The sequence below is a fragment of the Phoenix dactylifera genome, chromosome 6 (assembly GCF_051530095.1).
Source record: "Phoenix dactylifera cultivar Ajwa chromosome 6, Ajwa_hap1_PhDact_Kaust_v1.1, whole genome shotgun sequence".
Lineage (NCBI taxonomy): Eukaryota > Viridiplantae > Streptophyta > Magnoliopsida > Arecales > Arecaceae > Phoenix > Phoenix dactylifera.
Window position 1 is genome coordinate 3,152,308 of NC_143195.1, and position 20,994 is coordinate 3,173,301.

Sequence of the window (20,994 nt, forward strand, 5' to 3'; positions counted from 1 at the left end):
TGCAATATTCTCAATAGATGATTTGATTAGAAATGATGATGACAAGTTGGTGGTGGCCTCTCCTAGGAGAAGAAAAAGTAAGATATTTGCATGATTGAACTATGCAGACAAAGTAAAGAACATGTTCCAGTGATCTTTTTCTTTTTTCTTTTTTTCCTCCTAGCAAGCGAATTACTTGCAGTGTAATTGTATAATGTTTCTTTAGCAGATACCCTACTAATCCGAGCGAACATTTAAATATCTATGCCATATTTATTTGTTAGGATGCTCCTAATGGGTTGAAGACCATATTCGCAGCAAGAAGCAAAGAATGTCTCAACAAAGAGAATTTACCTATTCACATAAGATCCTATGATCTATATAGAGGATATATACCATGTTCTTATTTACATAATTAAAGATAAAGATAACTCATTAAACTGGGGGTGGGACCTGAAGATAACAGAGAAGCAATCAGGCAACTGCTTGTAGTTTTTCTGATTTATGCATGACTTCTTCAAGAGAAGGAAACAATACCAGCCAAAAGCAATAACGATGAATGAGAAATCTCACCCTCAAAATTCCAACGGTCTTCTCCATTTATTCCCCAAAGGCATCCGATCCATCATCATTTTTTTCTTCTAGAAAAATTCAAGAAGCCTCCATCACCCAGCCGATCCAAGCCATTTCTTTATTCCTCCAACGAACCAAAACCCCCATCTAATCTCATCTCGCAAAACCCTCTCCTTTAGCCTTGGCGATTCCAAACCCTCTGGCATCAACCAAGAACCTATCCTTCCCTTCTCTCCTACACCTCCTCCCATTCCTCCCTCCCTACTACATACATTCCTCCTCCCATGGCGGCGGCTCCTGAGACCCCTTTCCAACTCCCCCGAGGAATACAATGGACGCCACCCCGGAGAGGCTCCTCCTCCTCCACGGCGATCTGGACCTCCACATCCGCGAGGCCCGCGACCTCCCCAACATGGACATGTTCACCGAGCGCATCCGCCGCTGCCTCGGCGCCTGCGGCCTCTCCCTCCCCACCCGCCGCCGCACCGATCGCGAAGAAGAGTTCAGGACGGGCAAGAAGACGAGTCCCCACTTCCCCCTCCAACCCAAACCCAAGGCCATCACCAGCGACCCCTACGTCAAAGTCATCCTCGCCAGAGACACCCTCGCCCGCACCCGCGTGATCCCCAACTCCCTGGAACCCCACTGGAACGAGCACTTCAAGCTATTCCTCGCGCACCGCGCCGGCCACATCGAGTTCGAGGTCAAGGACAGCGACGTCTTCGGCGCCCAGCTCATCGGCACCGCCACCGTCCCCGCCGACCGCATCGCCTCCGGCCAACTGATCGACGATTGGTTCCCGGTGATCGCCCCCTCCGGGCGGCCGCCGAGGCCGGCTTCGGCACTCCGCGTCTCGATGAGTTTCACGCCCGTGGAGGAGAATCCGGCGTACCGGAACGGCATCCCGGGGGATCCCGAGAAGAGAGGGGTCCGGGACACGTACTTCCCCTTGAGGAAGGGAGGGATGCTGACGCTTTACCAGGATGCCCATGTCCGGCGAGGGGAGCTCCCGGACGACATCGAATTGGAGGGCGGGACGGTGTTTCGGCATAACAAGTGCTGGGAGGATATATGCGAAGCGATACTGGAGGCGCACCATTTGATTTACATAGCGGGGTGGTCCATCTACCACAAGGTGAAGCTGGTGAGGGAACGGTCGCTGAGGATCCCGGCCATGTCCGAGGCGCTCACATTGGGGGAGCTGCTCAAGTACAAGTCGGAGGAGGGGGTTCGGGTGTGCTTGTTGGTGTGGGATGATAGGACTTCCCACGACAAGCTCTTCTTCAAGACGGTAAGTCGTTTCAGCTCTTGGATGCTCTCATTATCGCATGGCGGATTTTTTTTTTTTTTTTTTCTTTTAACATAAGTTTGCGCTGTTTGAAATTATGCCTGTGTTTTCGGTTGCATACAATGCCTGCGATAGAATAATGCCTTGGAGAAAAAAAGAACTTTTGGTGGGTGGGGGCGGGGTTGGGGAACAAATGCATTAAAAAGCACGACAGCCACAGAGTACAGGAATCACATTACGCAGGAGGGACAGAAGAGCAAAGAGTTACTTAGCTGGAATTAACAAGAGCAACAACTACCAATGGGATCAACAATACTGCATTTGATATGAACTTAATGTAAGAAAAATGATAGATGGAGAGAAGGAAGAACTTATCAGTTGAGGCGTGATTTCACTGTCCTTAAGAATAGATCGCGCCCCTCGGAGAATGAATCTCGGTGTAGCAGGTAATGGCGGCCTATCCTCCAGGATACAACAACTGGATCACTCCAAGCGCACACTCGCAGATGCAGTGATTTTGTCGAACAGCCCAGAAGCGCTCAGAACAGAGGAGAGTATCCTCTCGGAAACAGAATAGAGGAGAGTATCCTCTCGGGAACAGAACAGAGGAACAGTGAGAGAGAGAGGCTTTTTGATTGATTAACTCTATCGGATCTGATAGGGTTTAAAAAGAAATGAAGAGGCGTATTTAAAAGACATGTCGTTTTACGAAAGATTTGCCAATTTTGGTTTGGACCTCCATTGGGCTCATGCGCGCGTGGGCTACTTTCTTTCTTTGCTTCACCAAGTTAAAAGGTTGAATACTATATAAAGATCTTTTGAGTTTTGTTCCTTTCCAATGTGGGACTAAAAGAAAGTACACTAGACAAAAAGACAAAAGACAAAGAAGGGCAGACTCGGAATTTTGAAATATTCCAACAATCCCCCACATATTTTAAAATTCAATAATAAGTTAACGAGCGCGAGAGTTCAATGCATCAAATTGGTGTCTTTGAGACTATGAACCATTTTTTTAGGACTAGTAAGTATGACTTACAGAACTTTTGGTGAAACATGAAATTTCTATGAACCAAAAGTCCTTTATGTAAATCAGTGACTCATAGCCCACATTGACCTCTCAAGTTCTGGGCTTGTTCTAAACGGGTTGGTGCAAATAGGCCATGCACCTTACCTGGATATTCATGAGTGCTTTAGAGAACTGCCTAATTCTCATAGGAAGCGGCCCCACTTCCACACCCATATAGGTGGATCCATCAAGTGTGTACTGCAGGTATACACACCATCCTAAAGGACTATGGTATCCATTAAGAGCTTTACCTCATCCTTATCTACTACAGTTTGCACTATCTACACCATAGGGATGGATTTTCAAAATTAAATACGATAGTGTACTCACAGTCAACTAGCGACTTGTTATTACCCATATGAACATGCTTCATGGGATCTCCAATCACACATGTTGGGTTTCTGTTGTTATTGACTTTGATATAGGCATTAGTCCCATCCCCCTCGATGTTTCACTCACTAGTTTTCTACCTAGTGGTTTTGTCAAAGGATCGGCCAAATTCAACTCTGACTTTACAAACTCAAGAGATATAATCCCATCATCAAGCAGCTGCCTTACAATATTATGTCTCAACCTTATGTGTCTATTCTTTCCATTATAAACTTTATTCTTAGCTCGATATATAGCAACTTGGTTATCACAAAGAATAGACACAAAAGGTGTTGGTTTATTCCATAATGGAATATCTCCCACAAGATTTCTAAGCCATTCAGCTTCAGAACCTGCCTTTTCTAAGGCAATAAACTCGGACTCCATTGTAGACCGAGCGATGCATGTTTGCTTGGATGATTTCCAAGATACTGCACCCCCACCAAGAGTAAAGATATATCCACTCGTGGATTTCATCTCATCTGAATCAGAGATCCAATTTGCATCACTATACCCTTCTAGTACAGCTGGAAATCCACGATATAACAAACCATAATTAATGGTTCCTTTCAAGTACCTTAGTACTCTATGAACAACACTCCAATGGTCCTTACTAGGATTATGAGTATACCTACTTAATCTTCCTACTGCATAAGCAATATCAGGACGAGTGCAGTTAACTAAAAACATTAAACTACCAATGATGCGAGCATATTCTATTTGTAAAATACCATTATCTTTATTTTTCCTTAAATGTATACTAGCATCATATGGAGTAGATATGGGTTTACTATCATAATGCTCAAATTTTCTTAAAATTTTTTCAATATAGTGTTCTTGTGATAGCATAAGTCCATTAGAACTTCTTGTTATTTTAATCCCAAGAATTACATCAGCTTCACCCATATCTTTCATATCAAAATTTGAAGCTAAAAATTTCTTAGTATCTATAACTATATTCAAATCAGTTCCCATTATAAGCATATCATCAACATACAAACATATGATCACAACAACATTATTAACAACCTTACTATAAACACACTTATCAGCCTCATTAATTAGAAAGCCATTAGATACCAATACTTTATCAAATTTTTCATGCCATTGTTTAGGTGCTTGTTTTAATCCATATAAGGATTTTACTAATTTACAAACTTTGTGCTCATTACCAGGAACAATACAACCTTCAGGTTGTTCCATGTAAATTTCTTCATCTAATTCTCCATTCAAGAATGCAGTTTTTACATCCATTTGGTGAATTACTAAATTATGAATGGATGCTAATGCAATGAGTACTCTAATAGATGAAATTCTAGAAACTGGTGCAAAGGTGTCAAAATAATCAATATCTTTTCTTTGTGAGTATCCTTTTGCTACTAATCTTGCTTTAAACTTATCAATTGAATTATCTGGTTTTAACTTTCTTTTAAAAATCCACTTACAACCAATTGATTTAGCACCTGGAGGCAAATCAACTAAGGTCCATGTATGATTAGACATAATAGACTCTATTTCATTATTAATAGCCTCCTTCCAAAAAGGTGCATCAGCTGAAGTTATTGCTTCTTTATAAGTTTGAGGTTCATTATCAACAAGAAAGGTGTAAAAATCATTTCCAAAATTTTTCTCTTTTCTAGTTCTTTTACTTCTTCTTAAATCAATTTCATAATTTTCATGTGCCTCCTTTTCTTGTTTATTATGAGACTGAGAGTCAATTTTTTCTTTACCTAGTTTCATAGGAAAGATATGTTCAAAGAAATCAGCATTTTTAGATTCTACTATAGTGTTGGGTTCCATAATATTAGATTCACATTTTAATACCAAGAATCTATAAGCAGCACTATTTAATGCATAATCAATAAATAAGCAATCAAAGGTTTTAGGTCCCAACTTTCTTTTCTTTGGTTCAGGTAATAGAACTTTGGCCAAACACCCCCACACTTTAAGATATGTAAGGTTAGGTACATGACCTTCCCATAACTCATAGGGTGTCTTACCAATTTTCTTATAAGGTATTCTATTTTGAATGTGACAAGCGGAGAGAATAGCTTCCCCCCACAAATAAAGAGGTACTCCTGAGCTTATTAACATAGCATTCATCATTTCTTTTAGAGTTCTATTTTTACGTTCAGCAACTCCATTAGATTCAGGAGAATATGGTGGGGTAATCTCATGGATTATACCTTTATCTTCACAAAATTTATTGAAGAGATTATACTCATATTCTCCTCCTCTATCAGTCCTTATTCTTTTAATTTTCTTATTAAATTTATTTTCTACTTCAGTAACATATTGCTGAAATTTTTCAAAAGTTTCATCTTTAGTCCTAAGTAGATATACCTTAGTGTATTTAGAATAATCATCAATAAAAGTTATGTAAAATCTTTTTCCTCCTCTAGTTGGAGTGTTTTTCAAATCTCCTAAATCAGAATGTATTAATCCAAGTAATTCAGTTTCTCTTTCTATTGACTTATGACTCTTTTTAGTAGATTTAGATTCTACACACACTTCACATTTATCATTCACATTTCCAAAGGTAATATTATTTAACAAGCCTAGGTCTTTCATTTTCTTGATATAAGAAAAATTAACATGTCCTAATCTACCATGCCATACATCAACAGAATCAATCAAATAAGCAAAAGATGATGCATTTTCATTCATAGTTTCGGTTACATTCAAGACAAATAAACCCTGGTTACAATAACCCTTCCCAATGAAAACATTGTTCTTAGTCATTACAATTTTATCAGACTCAAAATACACTTTAATTCCAGCCTTTCCTAATAAAGATACAGATACTAAGTTCCAACGGATATTAGGAACATGCAGCACATCATTCAGGGAAAGGACTTTTCCTGATGTTAGCTTGAGGAGTACTTTTCCTTTGCCAACCACTGGCGAGGGTCTCGAATCACCCATGAACACTTGTTCTTCGCCTTCATTTAATGGAGTGTAGGAAGTATATGCACTCCTATTGCCACAAATATGTCTGGTAGCCCCAGAATCTACCACCCAGTCCTTTGCTGCCATAACCATGTTGGTTTCAGACACAACTGCTGCAATAATATCTGTCTCTACCAAGTTAGCATTTGGTTTAACAGATATATCATTCCTTTTTCTAAACCTGCATTGATTAGCATAATGTCCAGGTTTTCCACAAACAAAACAAGTTCCCTTTCTTTTAAAACCAAGACCTTGGAACTTAGGTTTCTTATCATTTTTGAGATAAGGCTTCTTGAACTTTGAACGAGACCCACCTGGTTTGCTGACTATTACATTGGCTTTGGAAGTCATTTCCTTGGCCAATTGTTCTCGGTCTCTGACTCGATTTTGTTCTTCAATTCTAATATGAACAATAACATCTTCAAGACTCATATGTTTCCTTTTGTGCTTCATGCTGTTTTTATAATTTTTCCAAGACTCAGGTAATTTTTCAATCAAACAGCCGGCTAGGAAAACTTCTTGAAGCATTATATCTTCATTTTTAAGATCAGTGACTAACCTATAAAAATCATGTATTTGGGATGACACATCCCTATCCTCGGACATTTGAAAGTGCAGAAAATTTCCTATAGCATATTTCTGTACTCCAGCATCTTCTAACACATATTTTTTATTCAAATTTTTCCAAATTTCTGCAGCTTCTTTGTATGAACAGTAGACATCAAAAAGTTCATTGGACAGTGTACTCAGAATTGTGTGTCTACAGATTTTATTTCCATGTTCCCACTCTTTGAATTTAGTGTCAAAATCTTCAGACCCTTCTATCGATTTTGACTGATTTAAATACTGAGCAAAATTAAGCATATCCAATGCAGAATAAACACGTTCTTGCCATCTCTTAAAATACATACCATTGAAACTCTCAATTTTAGAAGTATCAGGAATTGATCTAGCAGTAATCATAGCAGAATCCATGCCGATCTATTCTTAAGATTGTAAGAAAAATGATAGATGGAGAGAAGGAAGAACTTATCAGTTGAGGCGTGATTTCACTGTCCTTAAGAATAGATCGCGCCCCTCGGAGAATGAATCTCGGTGTAGCAGGTAATGGCGGCCTATCCTCCAGGATACAACAACTGGATCACTCCAAGCGCACACTCGCAGATGCAGTGATCTTGTCGAACAGCCCAGAAGCGCTCAGAACAGAGGAGAGTATCCTCTCAGAAACAGAACAGAGGAGAGTATCCTCTCGGGAACAGAACAGAGGAACAGTGAGAGAGAGAGGCTTTTTGATTGATTAACTCTATCGGATCTGATAGGGTTTAAAAAGAAATGAAGAGGCGTATTTAAAAGACATGTCGTTTTACGAAAGAGGTGCGACGTTTTAAAGACGCGACGTTTTATCAAAACAATTCAAAAAATAAAACGGCAAAAAGAAACCTGACTCAAGCCCACACCCGCGGGGGGGGGGGGGGTCCCCCTGCGTGTGATAATCGCAACGCGCCCGGTTAAACGTTTCCGGATCGGATTCGCCAATTTTGGTTTGGACCTCCATTGGGCTCATGCGCGCGTGGGCTACTTTCTTTCTTTGCTTCACCAAGTTAAAAGGTTGAATACTATATAAAGATCTTTTGAGTTTTGTTCCTTTCCAATGTGGGACTAAAAGAAAGTACACTAGACAAAAAGACAAAAGACAAAGAAGGGCAGACTCGGAATTTTGAAATATTCCAACACTTAATGCTCAGAGAAGTAGAAAAAAAGTGATGGAAGCAGATTTCTTTCTTTGTTTATTAACTAAAAGAAGAACAGAGAAATATGAGATGGGCCTTCTTTGAAAGGCTATCCATTTTGTCTCCTTTGAGGACGCACAACCTTCTTATGGATCTCCACCTAATCATGTTTGAATCTAAATAAAGTTGATGTGTGGATTTGAGCAAAACTCAAATTCAAGTTAAATATAGTCCATTCTAGTCTAAGTAAATCTACTTGAATAAATTCTTATCTTATGCAATGTTGTTCTAGGTTCCTAATCTTAGTGTTGGGTTGTGTACGGTAGGAGAGGTACCATATTGAACCATATTGGTACACCCAAAAAAAAAAATAATTTTTGTTTTTAGTATTTTAAGTTTTATTTACTTTTAAATAGAAAATAGGAATTTGTGAGTTTGTTTTTGATGTTTCAATGTTATATACTTTAATATTTCATGTTACATGCCTAAAGAATGGTATGGCTATGTAATACATGTCATATTAACTACTATAAGATTTAAATATAAATATTTATATAAAAAATGGAAATGCAATATTGTTTACACTTATCTCGATAGCTTAAATGGTAGCTAAAAGGAAGTGCCATGTGGATCGATTGGATGAAGTCCAAATAGGTGAAAATCACGTGATCCTTACCAGGCTTGATAGAGTTGGATCGTGATAAATTCCAAGTATGGAGGGACAAGTTCAAAGATGAAGATTTAGCTATGAATAGGCCGAATGTCATGATCAACAACAATACAGGGATGAGTAAATTGGCCTTGATGGTGTTCCAAGACGCAGAAGATCTTGTTGCAGGACGATTAAGGAACACTGACCAATGGTATATAGGTCAAAACAATGAACGATAGATCAAGATCGATAAATATGAGTATCGATTTGACAGATAATGGATTCTAATGATCGTTCAATAGTGAGAAGGCAACCAGTGTCAGTTACTAGAACCGCTAGAAGTGGAGGATGTGAATAACAACCGTCAAGAGTGGACAATTATTGTAGTTTAGTATAAATAATGGAATTGTATTTTGTATATGGATCCTTTGATGATCAATCTATTGAATATGTATCTTTTATCTTAGTTTTACTTTTTTTTATCCTAGGAGTAGGCATGACTTAGCTTTCTACTATAATCCAGTACTATATCTTTCTATTGTATCCTTGCGCTACACCCTTGATCCACCTTCGAATGATAGTGTGACAGTGATGAAAGTCCTTGAAGCTCAAGGCACCTGGATCCATGCTACTATCTTCCCTTGAATCCTCATCACCATGCCAATGGCACGTTCACACATGCCAACCTCATTGCTGTTGAAGACTCAACACTTTTTTTGCTAGCCAATCAAGTTTTCTAGAACCCCGAGTTTCCTGACACTCACTTGAATTGGATGGAAAAGATGCCAACAAATATACATGTATTTTATTAATTGCAAGTGACTGTCGGTGCCCCTTATACATGTCTAGGTAACATTTGTGCCATTCAGAAAGCCTATCTGTATTGGTAGCCATGCTGATACTACTGCTTTATTGGTAGCCTATCTGATCCATATTATGATTGAGATTGGAGAGGAGGATATCCACTTGAAAATGGAGACTCAGAGGGTGTGTATCCATATGGATCATAACCAGACATGCGAGGATATGATCCGGTACAAGATGATGATCATGAGTACCAAGGGTCCAAGATCCTACCTGATGCACCACCTCATCAGCTAGATCTGTACTGCATCCACCATCTCTAGGTCTCCCCCACATGTATGCTATAATTTCCTCCCTAGCCCTATGCTGGCAGTCCTTATCCTGCATTGCATCCCCAAATTGGGTCTGACTAAGGAATGGAGTAAGCAAAGCGAATTATGTGCCATCCCCTCCCTTGCCATTGCCTCCACCCTGACCATCGAACCCATCATCAATCGAAGAGTTTTTGTCATCATTGCCTGTATCATGAGATGACCTGCTCGTTGAACGGTTTGGTACTCTTAGAGTCACTATGAACTAGCTTTTCATCAACTCTTTTAAGTGTATTTGATTTCTTCTTTCTTTTACTTTGCCCGAATGTTTGTCTGGGGCATCGACTTCTTACCTTCGTTCAATAAACCTTCCTGATTCTCTTGGTTGGCTCGAATAGGTAGATTAGTTTGACTTCACTGACTAGCTTCGCCTCCCTAAATGGCTCTCTAGATGGCTACTCCTAGCGCTGTGGTGACCTCTTAATGTAACAAAAAGTGTAGCCATCAAGTACTACAACCAGCTGGACCATGCCAAGCATCGGAGGAGCTAACGGATTTGTGGGCGAAGATTGCAATATGCAAATATTGATTTATTCCCATTCTGTGAGCAAGTGTGCGAATGAACGGGATTCAAAGGTTTTCGACATATTTTCTTATAAATTTTTCATTAGGGACAATATCGAATTTCAGCCAGTTTTTCATATTTGTAATAGAATAACTCTAGCATGTTTCCTTATTGTTGAGTCATCTCTCAAGAATGATTCTATCTTGGGCTTAATGCCTGAATCATGATTAGTTGATCATGTCCTATAAATATGCATATAATCCTTTGTAAGGAGTAGCCTTTTGAGATATTAATGCAAATCTTTTCGCGAGAATTTTCTTCACCAAGCGCAGGGTTCTCCAATCCAGTTTACTTTTATTTGTATGTTGATCTTTCAAGCATGACCTTGTTGATCAAATCGCCCCTTCGTCCTTTTCTGCTATGTCACCTTTCCTCAACATCTCTCTATCAAATCTCTAGCTTAAGATCTTTGGACGTGAACCAAATTGTGACCTTGACTGGCTTCTCCTGAACTTTGCAATGGGTATTGCTGTTGGGTATCGGCTGATTGTGGATGTGATGGGTCGATCGGCTCAGTTCTTTTCATTTACTGTAAACTTCTTGGGCTATGAGACTGATTGGTCAAAGGGGTGATCCTGGCTCATTTAAGTTTTGGTTGGGCTTACTGGCCTTTAAGCTAACCTATAACAAGATCCTCCTTGTCATATACAAAGTCATTGTTGAGTGGGTACTGATACTTTAGATAAACTTCCTACTAAAGACATTTCAACCTCAGCCACAGGTTGTGATGCGCATAGACTGCATTTAGTCTCTACTAGGTTAACAATTGTCTCAACTTGCTGTGAATCAAATGCAAAGGTTGACTATTTGCGGTCACACCCACTAGCTGAGACTGTTGCAAGAGGATCTTGATTGCATATTCTATCAAGCATGGGGCTATCCCACCATAGTGAAACCATCACTTAGCTACAAACATAAATATTGATAATGCATCAGTCATAATTTGCATTAACACATTAGATGAGCAAGATCTAGTATAGAATAGTATGTGGACAAATTTCTTCTTTACTAATAACTTCACCCCTTTCTGAGAATGTGCCATTGGCTTCACTGTATTCTTTGATCTATTGTGCACGTAAATTATGGTATTATTGTTTAAGATTCACAAATCAAAGACATTATAATAGTTTACTAACATATAAGTAATGCTTATCTTTTTTATGCTCGAACAATGATTGATGCATCATCCTCCATCTTGTAGATAACATTCCTCAACGCAGTCAGGAGCCCCTCAACAATGTCCATCCTAGGGACCAAGGAATGCAGAATTGTCCTAAATTGTCTAGTTCGGGGCGTACTGACCCATGTCGGTGGCGGACCAGGATGGTTTTAGCATTCAAAATGAGAAACCGGCATGAGCGGGAGAGGAAGAAGGAAAGAGAATAAAAGAGAGAGGGGGAGGAAGGGAGAGGGAGAGAGAGGGAGGGCTACAAAGGGCTAGAGCAGGGCTCCCCCTCTGGACCCTGTTTCTTTTGAAACAGAGGTCCGTCGAGACCCTGTTTCTTTCAAAACAGAGATTCGTCGGGACTCTTTTTTTAGTTTGAAAATTTTAAGTGAACTCGGCAAACTCCTTGCCGAGTTCACTTAAAATTTTCAAAATAAAAAAAGGCGCCCACATTTTAAGGAGAGAGAAAAGAGGGAGAGGGGGGAGGGAGAGGGAGGGGGAGAGAGGCCGAGGGAGGGAGAGGGCTCGAAAGCCCTCAACTCGTCTGCCGTCATCGGGCGGTCACCCTTGTTTTAAAACAAAATGGAGGCAGAGCCCTAATTTTTTTTTAAAACTTCATAATTGAAGTTGGACTTTCGGCTCTCTACGGATGATGGATGAGATGAGGGCTTTTGAGCCCTCTCTCTCCCTCTCGACTCGCCTCTCTCTCCCACTCCTTGCCCTCTCTTTCCCTTCCTCTACCTTTCCCTCCTCCCCCCCTTCCTCTATCTCTTTTCCTCTCTTCCCTCTCCCCCTCCCTCTTTGGCCTCCCTTTTTCAGTATGCCTTGGAACGGCATGGTGCGGACTCATACCATGCTGAACCAGTTGCCGGCCAGTATGCCCTTTGATACTAGTTTAGCGAGCCTTATTTTTAACCATTTGAATCACCTCAATCTACTAAAGCACTGTCAGTGCAATACAAATGAGAAATTTGAGAGTAGAGCCCATGTTGTCCGACTACAGTTGGATGGTAGTACCCGTGGTGCCCAACTATTTTGGATAGCAGAAATGATGTAGTCAAACCTAGTTTGAGTTTAAGACGACCGCTAAGTCATCCCAAATAGAGTCCAAGTCAAGCATGAAGTAATCTAACGACATATATTGTGCCGTCAAATTATATAAAATTGTCGTCAAACTAGTTTATGGGTCCAAAATGCTCCTAAGGTGCGAGGATGTTCTAGATGACTTGGTTTTGAAGAAATCTGAGTTTTAGTTAAGCTCCAAGGGCACCTACTCATCCTTATCAATATAAAGGGTCTTAAAGCCTATTAGTACCACCACATGCACTCAAAAATCAATAAATGAAAGCTTTGTTTTCTCCGGTGCACGTTTATGCTTGTGCCATTTAAAATTGTTTGGCATGATGGATTCCACGCATGCTATGGTGGATTTTGAAGCAAACCTGATGGATCTAAAGAATGACAATAGCTAGTTGGTGAAGTCCTTGGTTGTGGCTCACTTAAAAGATTCTTAGTGTATTCTAGGTGTTGACAAAGACCTCCAATAGCAACGTAAGCTATTAGTTATCCTTCTAGATTTGGGATTTAGTTTTAATCTGCCTTTGGTCTAATTTACTCTACTTCTTCTTTAATCAGTAATTTTTCTTTTGTTGTGTTGCCCTAAAGATCATGTTGGCTCCCAGCCTATGTTAACATGATTAGTGTACAGATTAAAACAATCCAAATCGAGGTCCACAATCTCGGTATCGGACCCCATATCAATATTATGCTGATACAGTATCGGTACGCTCGGTTTCGGGTCGGTTCGATGTATCAAGACCATGGTCTGTTGAACCGAACTGGCCGATTCAGCACGTACTGTACCGGTACCTGTACCAGCGCCAACCGGTACAGTTGAGTTGTGGAAAATGGTTCCAGCCCATAGGGGCTGGAACTGACCAATTTTTGCTGTGTACTAGTGCGAACCGGACCGGTTCACATCGGCCCGCGCCCTGGGAAGAGCGCCCCGCGTGAGAGGCAGCATGCCCCCCGCACGGGGAAGAACGCCCGTGCAGTTCCCCGCGCAAGGAACCACTTCTGCAAGATGGGAAATGTGCCCACGCGGGCATGCGGGGCAGCTCGCCATGTGGGCACGCAGGGCAGCTTGCCTGCATGGGATAGTTAATGCCACAGAGTGGTATTTAACGTGGGGTGCGCGCAGATGCGCGCGCGTCTGCGGGTGCCCCTGCGCGCGTGCGGAAAAGGCGTCGGTTCGGTACCGGTTTAAACCGGTATGAGTCGGAACCGTACCGGTTTGGTAGCCAACCAGTACCGATACGGCATACCCTGATCAAAACTTAGTACGTCTTCCATACCTCTTGATTTAGTAGTGGCGCAGCATAGCATGCCTAGTATGGGATGTATGCACCGGTATGGTGAACCTTGATCCAAATAATTAGTAGCTCTAGCCTATTCATGAATTACACACATGGGCACATGAAGTTCCAAAGATTTATTTGGACTTGAAAAATTATTCCAAAAGAGGTTGATTCATTATCATCCAAAGTAGTTTTCATTTTTTTTGATGATTTAACTAAGGCAAAACAAGGATTAAAGTCTAGATATCCGTTTTTGTCTTGGTTTTGATTTTTGAGTTAGTATGGTATTAGGATGGACTGGAACGACCAATAGCAACAAGAGTGAAGAGATAAAGAAAGAAAAATTATCCTAGAATGCTTGGCCATTCCAAGTGTCGAGATGCAACTATCTCAGTCCATTCTAGCTGGTACCTATTAGGATAGTCAAGACATCCTAATACCATACTTGGAATGGTATGCGACTAATCCTGTCAATTGGTTTTTTCTTCCCGTCACTCTTGTATCTGGGAAAATTGAAACTTAGGTAAGTGTTTTATCAACATATGTAACAAAAGAACATATCTAATTTAGCTCTTTCATGCCTACTATAACTAGTTATTTCGGTTTTCTACTGGCTGCTTTAACTATAACCCCAGCTCTATTGATTGGTTTGAATAAGATACGACTTATTTGAAATGAATTGAATGAACAATTCATAAAAATGAATATTTCTCTGAGATTCCAGGTCTTCCATGGTTCCTTTCCACATCAATTGCCAATTCTTGGTTATTGAGATTCACGGATAATTCAGATTAATATTTAGGGATAGATTTTACCCATCTTTTTATCCCCTCAAAAAACCGAAATGATTGAAGTTTTTCTATTTGGAATCGTCTTAGGTCTAATTCCTATTACTTTGGCAGGATTATTCATAACTGCATATTTACAATACAGACGTGGTGATCAGTTGGACCTTTGATTGAGAGTATCGAATGAATGGATACTCTGAGATAGAACGAGAAAAAGAAAATTTGATTAATGCCACTTGTGACACTTTGGAACGATTAGAAAATTACAAAAATGAAACCCTTCATTTTGAACAACAAAGAGCGATTAATCAGGTATGTTTTTATTTTCTTTTATTTTCATTATCTCATTATATATATATGTAATGAAACATAGGATTACGAATTTGCCAATTATGAGTTGGGCGCTTTAACCATTCAGCCATGGATGCTTAAAAGGGATCATCGTACATCGTGAATAACCAAATTCCAATTGAATTGAAATCTTTAGGAGGAATCAATGAAACGACATCAGTAGTGCCAAATATGCCTCTAGAAAGATCAGAAGTCATTAGAGCTGTAATTGTACGTACATGTAAAGAACTCAAACGTGACAACGGTATGATAGTACGATATGATGACAATGCAGCGGTCGTCATTGATCAAGAAGAAAATCCAAAAGGAACTCGAGTTATAAAAAGAAGATATCAATGAACTTCTATGAAATGGTTTCACGGGATTCAGCCAATTGTCTCGATCCTGGGATATCATTGAGAAATAGGAATCCGTGTTATCAAAGGATTTCCTGCGATTATTTCTAGTATGGAATGAGTCAATCATCCACTTTGGTATCTTTTTGAACAAAAATGGTAATATTGTTCCTCCATTGATCAAGAATTTCGGTCTTTGGGAAGTATCATGATCATCCAATAAAAATAAAAAGGGTTTCAATTTATTCAGCGCATGCAAGAAGGAAGTTTGAGTTTGTTGCAAATGGCTAAAATATCTTCCGCTTCATATAATTATCAATCAAATAAAAATTTATTCTATGTATCAATCCTTACATCTCCTACAACCGGTCCTTCTAAAATAGAATATTTTAGTATGGTATCTCATAGGGATAAATGATACGGATACAGTATAGAATAGAACTAAATAAAGCTAATAAAAGATACTTTCGAATGACTATAAGATATCATCAGAATGGATCTTATTAATTCTAATGAGTTATCTTGTGATTTGAAATTAAAGTAATAAGATATTATGTTCCATGGAAGTAGATCCGTATGGACACTTATACATTCAGATATAAATACACTAGGGTTGAAAAGAGGATTCCTCACTTCTTTCTCTCATTCAAAACCGTGCATGAGACTTTCATCTCGCACGGCTCCTAAGTGATAAAAGAAAGAAGAACTGAACATCCAACTTTCAGGCATCAAGATACGTTTAAGGCGTGGATGATTATCATAGGAGATTCCCAACATATCATAAGATTCGCGTTCTTGAAAATCAGCACTTTTCCAAATCCAGAAAACGGATATTCAAAAACATCGAAACTGATATAAGACCAGAATATTAGAAGGACTCTTTCGACCAGACAAAAATCTATAATTGTCAGCAAAGTTCTTTCTTTATTTGTATTTGTTCTTTATTTAATTTAAATTTTAAATTTATTTCTATATTTTTTTTATTTACTTTTTTTCTTCAAATCCAAAAATTGAAGATCGCCAAGATTTCGTGATCCGCTGCCGAACCTATTCCAATTCCAACAGCTCGGACTCGGATCGTGGGGATCGCCGGAATACTTCGTATCAACAGATAAGATACTCGGTATATCAATATTGATTAGATCCGGAATCTGTTATTGAATTGCTCATTGAATGAGCATTCTCAATATTATGCCTTGAAGAGGACTCGAACCTCCACGCTCTTTAGCACGAGATTTTGAGTCTCGCGTGTCTACCATTTCACCATCAAGGCATCTTGAAAGTGAATCGTATTCCATGAACATGATATCTATCTAATGTGATATATGGAATATATGACAAAGGTGGAATGTTGGAGTATTTCTATCGATCGGTCATGTCATATAGGCCCGAGTCAGACATCAAATTGCTTCGATTTGAATTATCGATCGGTCATGTCATATAGGCCCGAGTCAGACATCAAATTGCTTCGTTAGTTTCTATGTATTTAGAGATACCCTCGTTATTCCCAATAAAGGATTTGCAGTCCCCCGCCTTACCACTTGGCCATGCCGCCAAATCCGATCCCGATCCATGAGATAATTAATGTCGTGGGTGTCTCCTAGGTTCTATTCTCATCGAAATGTTTTAGTACTGTAGAATATGCGAAGATGCACCAACCTTAAATGAAATTTTTAATCTCAATTCTAGAAAGTTTATAATTATGCTTAGAATAATTTCCCAATTCCCATCATTCCTTTACTGCTCATCATTAGTGATTGATTTCTACATCTGATTTCATAAGTAGAACATCACTTGTCTCTTATAGAATTATAAGTTAAAGACTACCTGTTGATTTATCCTTATGCAGTGGGGCACAATTAACAAGATAAACTTTACAATGTTAGGTTTGTGGTCATCAAGAAATAATCCTCTTCTAATTTGTTTAAGAACCCAAATTGGAATGGCAATGATAAAGAAAAGATACACAATGAGCTGAATGTCACTACTGTAAATACAACACTATTCAAATCATGGATAACATCATGTGTTCTCAAATGTCCAAGTTCTACTAGAATTGTCCAGCAATGGGACTGGACTCTATCATACTGTATTTATCATATAGAAGAGGTGAGCAGAAATATATTAGAGTGCAAATTTCAGTCCTGCAACCAAACTCCTAATTCCTTGCTACATCTCATTATCAATCTAACTCCTTGTCCCTTGATTTCAGTCACCATTATCTGTAGAGATCTGAACACCAATAATCAATGAGCAGTCAATCTTCAGCCTATATAAACAGGAAATGAGCTTGAAATTTAAAATCTGGTCAGACCCTTCATAACACAGGACATAGTGGTCATCAGAAAGCTGAAAGCCTAAAACTAGCTAAAGAACAATAGTATATCTAGGGGAACCATGAATAAGGCCAGCTTCATCAGCCCTATTCATGACGAGTCTGAAGCCTCAACAAGTAGAAAATAGTTAGTAGACATGAACATGCATTCCTACAAGGCTTGAAGAAGCAATGCTCCTTTTTTCTTTCTTTTTTAAATAGCAAAGGTGCTGGTGCTGCAATCCATAACCAGATAAAAGACCAATTGGTGATGGTTTATTTTCATAACAATTAACGACCATGTCCTTAACCTTTTAAAATACATGGATTTTGTTTGGCTAGTCTAATTTATTTGTGATATAAATCCTTCACTGCAAGCAAGTTGGGTCGGATTTGGTTTTTGGCATGATTGAAACCTGATCTATATAAATTGTCAAAATTCTTAATCCAACGTTATGTACTTCTATTTCAGTTAGGTTGATTTGAGTTTAGGAATTAGTTATATCATTGTTTATAATTTTATATTGTTATGTCACCCATAATCAACAATATCTGGAGACCTAATTGTGTCCTAAATATCTTATGCAAAAAAGAAACCTTAATAATGACCTGTTCCACATAAGGTAGACGAGTAACTGTATGTAAGTTATCGTTAATGAAACAAATTGTTAGTTTTACAATAATAAAATATTCTTAAAGTTGACAAGGGTCAGGGTGGGTAGTGAATAGCAGAGTTAGTAAAGTTGTTGGAAGTTATTACTAGCAGCCTGGGTTTGGATCCCCCCTTTGCTGTAATAAAAGAAGGTGGGGCTCTATGTCTGCCCTTCCTCAAGTTCAAGGTAGGGGAAAACAAAAACGAATAAAGAAAATGTTTTTTACATATTGTATTAGTTTCAAGTAGGTCAGGGTTTGATTGGGTCTCATGTGATCCATATCTGATCCATATTTTAAATGGGTCTTGTCAATTTACCTGAGTCAAATCCGAATGGCTCTGGTTTGGATTCGGCTGGATTACTTTTGGGTCAGTCCCAGATCAGAAGCCAAGTTGGTCCGATCCACTTGGAGCCCTCATAGAATTTGTTATCTAAGAGCTATTCCTGATGTTCTGAAGGTATATGAGTATATACTCAAAGAGTTAAAGATAATTTCCTTTTTCTCCTGTTTTCTTGATAGATCAAGGGAGACAAATGGGATTCTGAATATGGCCAATTTATATTATAGTTCAGAATGATATGTAGCCACATTATATGAAGTTCAATACTTTTTGCTTTGTAGGGAGAGCTGTTGAACTGTGTCATAATGGATTGTGTGCATTCTCCTAAGGAAGTTCATTCTCATAAATAACACCTTTATCTCCCAGCTACCTCACAGAATGCTACTCCCTAATCTTTACCCTATGGAATCAGTGAGATATCATCATTTGAGGTTAGGTTGCACTACTTACTTTTATGGTAAAAGAAATGGTGATATTGAACTGACAAGCATTCGGAGAAGGGACTGCATATATAAGAAATTTGAGGGGAGGAGGGCCTTGCCATGAGAGACAAATAAAGCAGCTCTTCATGGATAATGCTGAATTGGTTGCTGGGACTGAAGAAGAAAGAAGAAAGACGAAAGGGCAACTAGAAGAAGAGAAGATATATGTGGATTCCTGCAGAACAATGAAAAATAAAGCTGCTCATAAGTCCTTCAAATTTTATCACTTAACTGGAAGCTATTTGAAGACATCAAACAAACCATATAATGACACTTTTCTAGTTGTTGGACTCAACATATAGACCACAACATTCCAAGTTTCTACCATAATTTGATGTAGAAGAAAGAACTTCTGATCTGAATAGTTCCTTCATGGAAGTAATGCTTGGAACCTACAAAATAGAAAAGAATTCAACTCTTTAAATAAGAGTCCTTACACCTTTTAATAGATAATCAAAAACAAAGATTGTATTTGCTAAATTAACTGATTTCACTTGTGTTGCAAGAAAAGCTTCTTTAAATTAAAGCTAAGGTGTATTTTTGAGTCCTTTGAATTATGTTATCTTAGTTGTTTGAAGACTCATTACTGTACTTTTCCTTTGGCGTAACATGATATGTCTCTCTAGCCATTACACTTGGCCAACGAACTGTAATGACTCTCGAACTTGTATGGTCTATTTGATGATACAAGCATTTAAAATTATTTATGTTTGAGAATTCAATGAATGCTTTGTATTATATTTTCGCTTGCTAGCAGTATAATTGAAATTGATCATTACACTGAAGTTTGATAGTCAGGCTTTGGGTGCAGGGAGGGGTTATGCAAACTCATGATGAAGAAACCCGAAAGTTTTTCAAGCATTCGTCTGTCATTTGTGTCCTGTCACCTCGTTATGCTAGCCATAAGCTTAGCATGGTTAAGCAACAGGTAAGCTGTACAACATAAATTCATTTGATTCTACACACAATCAGTGGAGTACAATATTTCATACATTAATATTGAATCATCTTGGTAATTTTTTTGGGTAATGTGACAATTATACAATTGAATTCGATGTCCATATGATAAAGAATCATCTTTATGCATGTTGAATTGAAGCTAAGATTAACTTCTTCAGTCAGCAAGTTCGAATTTGACATACAACATTTAATATCTGCTCCAGAAATATGCTTTGCTCAACCTTTTTACCAAACAATTTTTGGTAGTTTTGCTTCATATCCTTTCATTTCATCCAAAAGAGGCTAGTTAGAAATAAATTGCTTCGATGAAAACATAAGAAAGTTAGAAGGTTTATTAAATATACTAGCAAAATTATATATGTGGAATAAAGAGAATTTGTAGTGACTATTCAGTAGGCATTTGATCTATGTTTACTGCACATCCAGATCAATACCTGTGGTTTGGATACCGATCAATGACAGGTCTCAAAAGGTTATTCAGTATAGACTGGGAAATAGCAAGTCTTCAAAAGTGACATCTTGGGCAGGCCGAGTCGGAGGTTTTGGAAGGATGTCAACCTTCAAGTCCCAAGGTATAGACTTAGAATCTTAGGATGAAGTACTCGGCTGGTAGGCCGAAGTCATGCTTAGCCATTAGGCCAAATGGCATGCCAGCCTCCTACCAAGTATCAGAGCAGGCCGAAACGTTGAGGTTTCTTGTTGAAATACCAAGATTTTTGGCCAAAACACCAAGGGTGATCGCCGAAATACTAAGAATGTAGGCTGGGTGATGTAAATCGAGAGGGCGAGAGCTATCGACTTAGAACGAGGCCTTAGCGGAGCGGAGTCCAAAGATGGTGGTTGGCTATGCCAATTTTGCTGAATGTCTCTCAATGTGAGAGTGCCTTTCATTAAATAGAAAA

At 38.9% G+C, this 20,994-nt stretch overlaps 1 protein-coding gene and 1 non-coding gene across 7 annotated transcripts in view; one reads left to right on the plus strand and one right to left on the minus strand.

Moving 5' to 3' along the window:
• Positions 1-883: 883 nt before the first annotated feature.
• The window catches only part of LOC103703829 (phospholipase D delta-like), a 73,011-nt gene continuing 52,900 nt past the window's right edge, over positions 884-20,994 (plus strand). For all 6 annotated transcript variants that reach the window (XM_026803314.4, XM_039126838.3, XM_088723159.2 and 3 more), the window contains exons 1-2: positions 884-1,843; positions 19,944-20,060. In XM_026803314.4, the coding sequence (XP_026659115.4) occupies positions 884-1,843; positions 19,944-20,060 (1,077 nt within the window). The remainder of the gene's footprint in view (positions 1,844-19,943; positions 20,061-20,994) is intronic.
• On the minus strand, positions 16,535-16,615 carry TRNAL-CAA (transfer RNA leucine (anticodon CAA)). The gene has a single exon. It is a non-coding gene; the product is annotated as a tRNA-Leu (tRNA).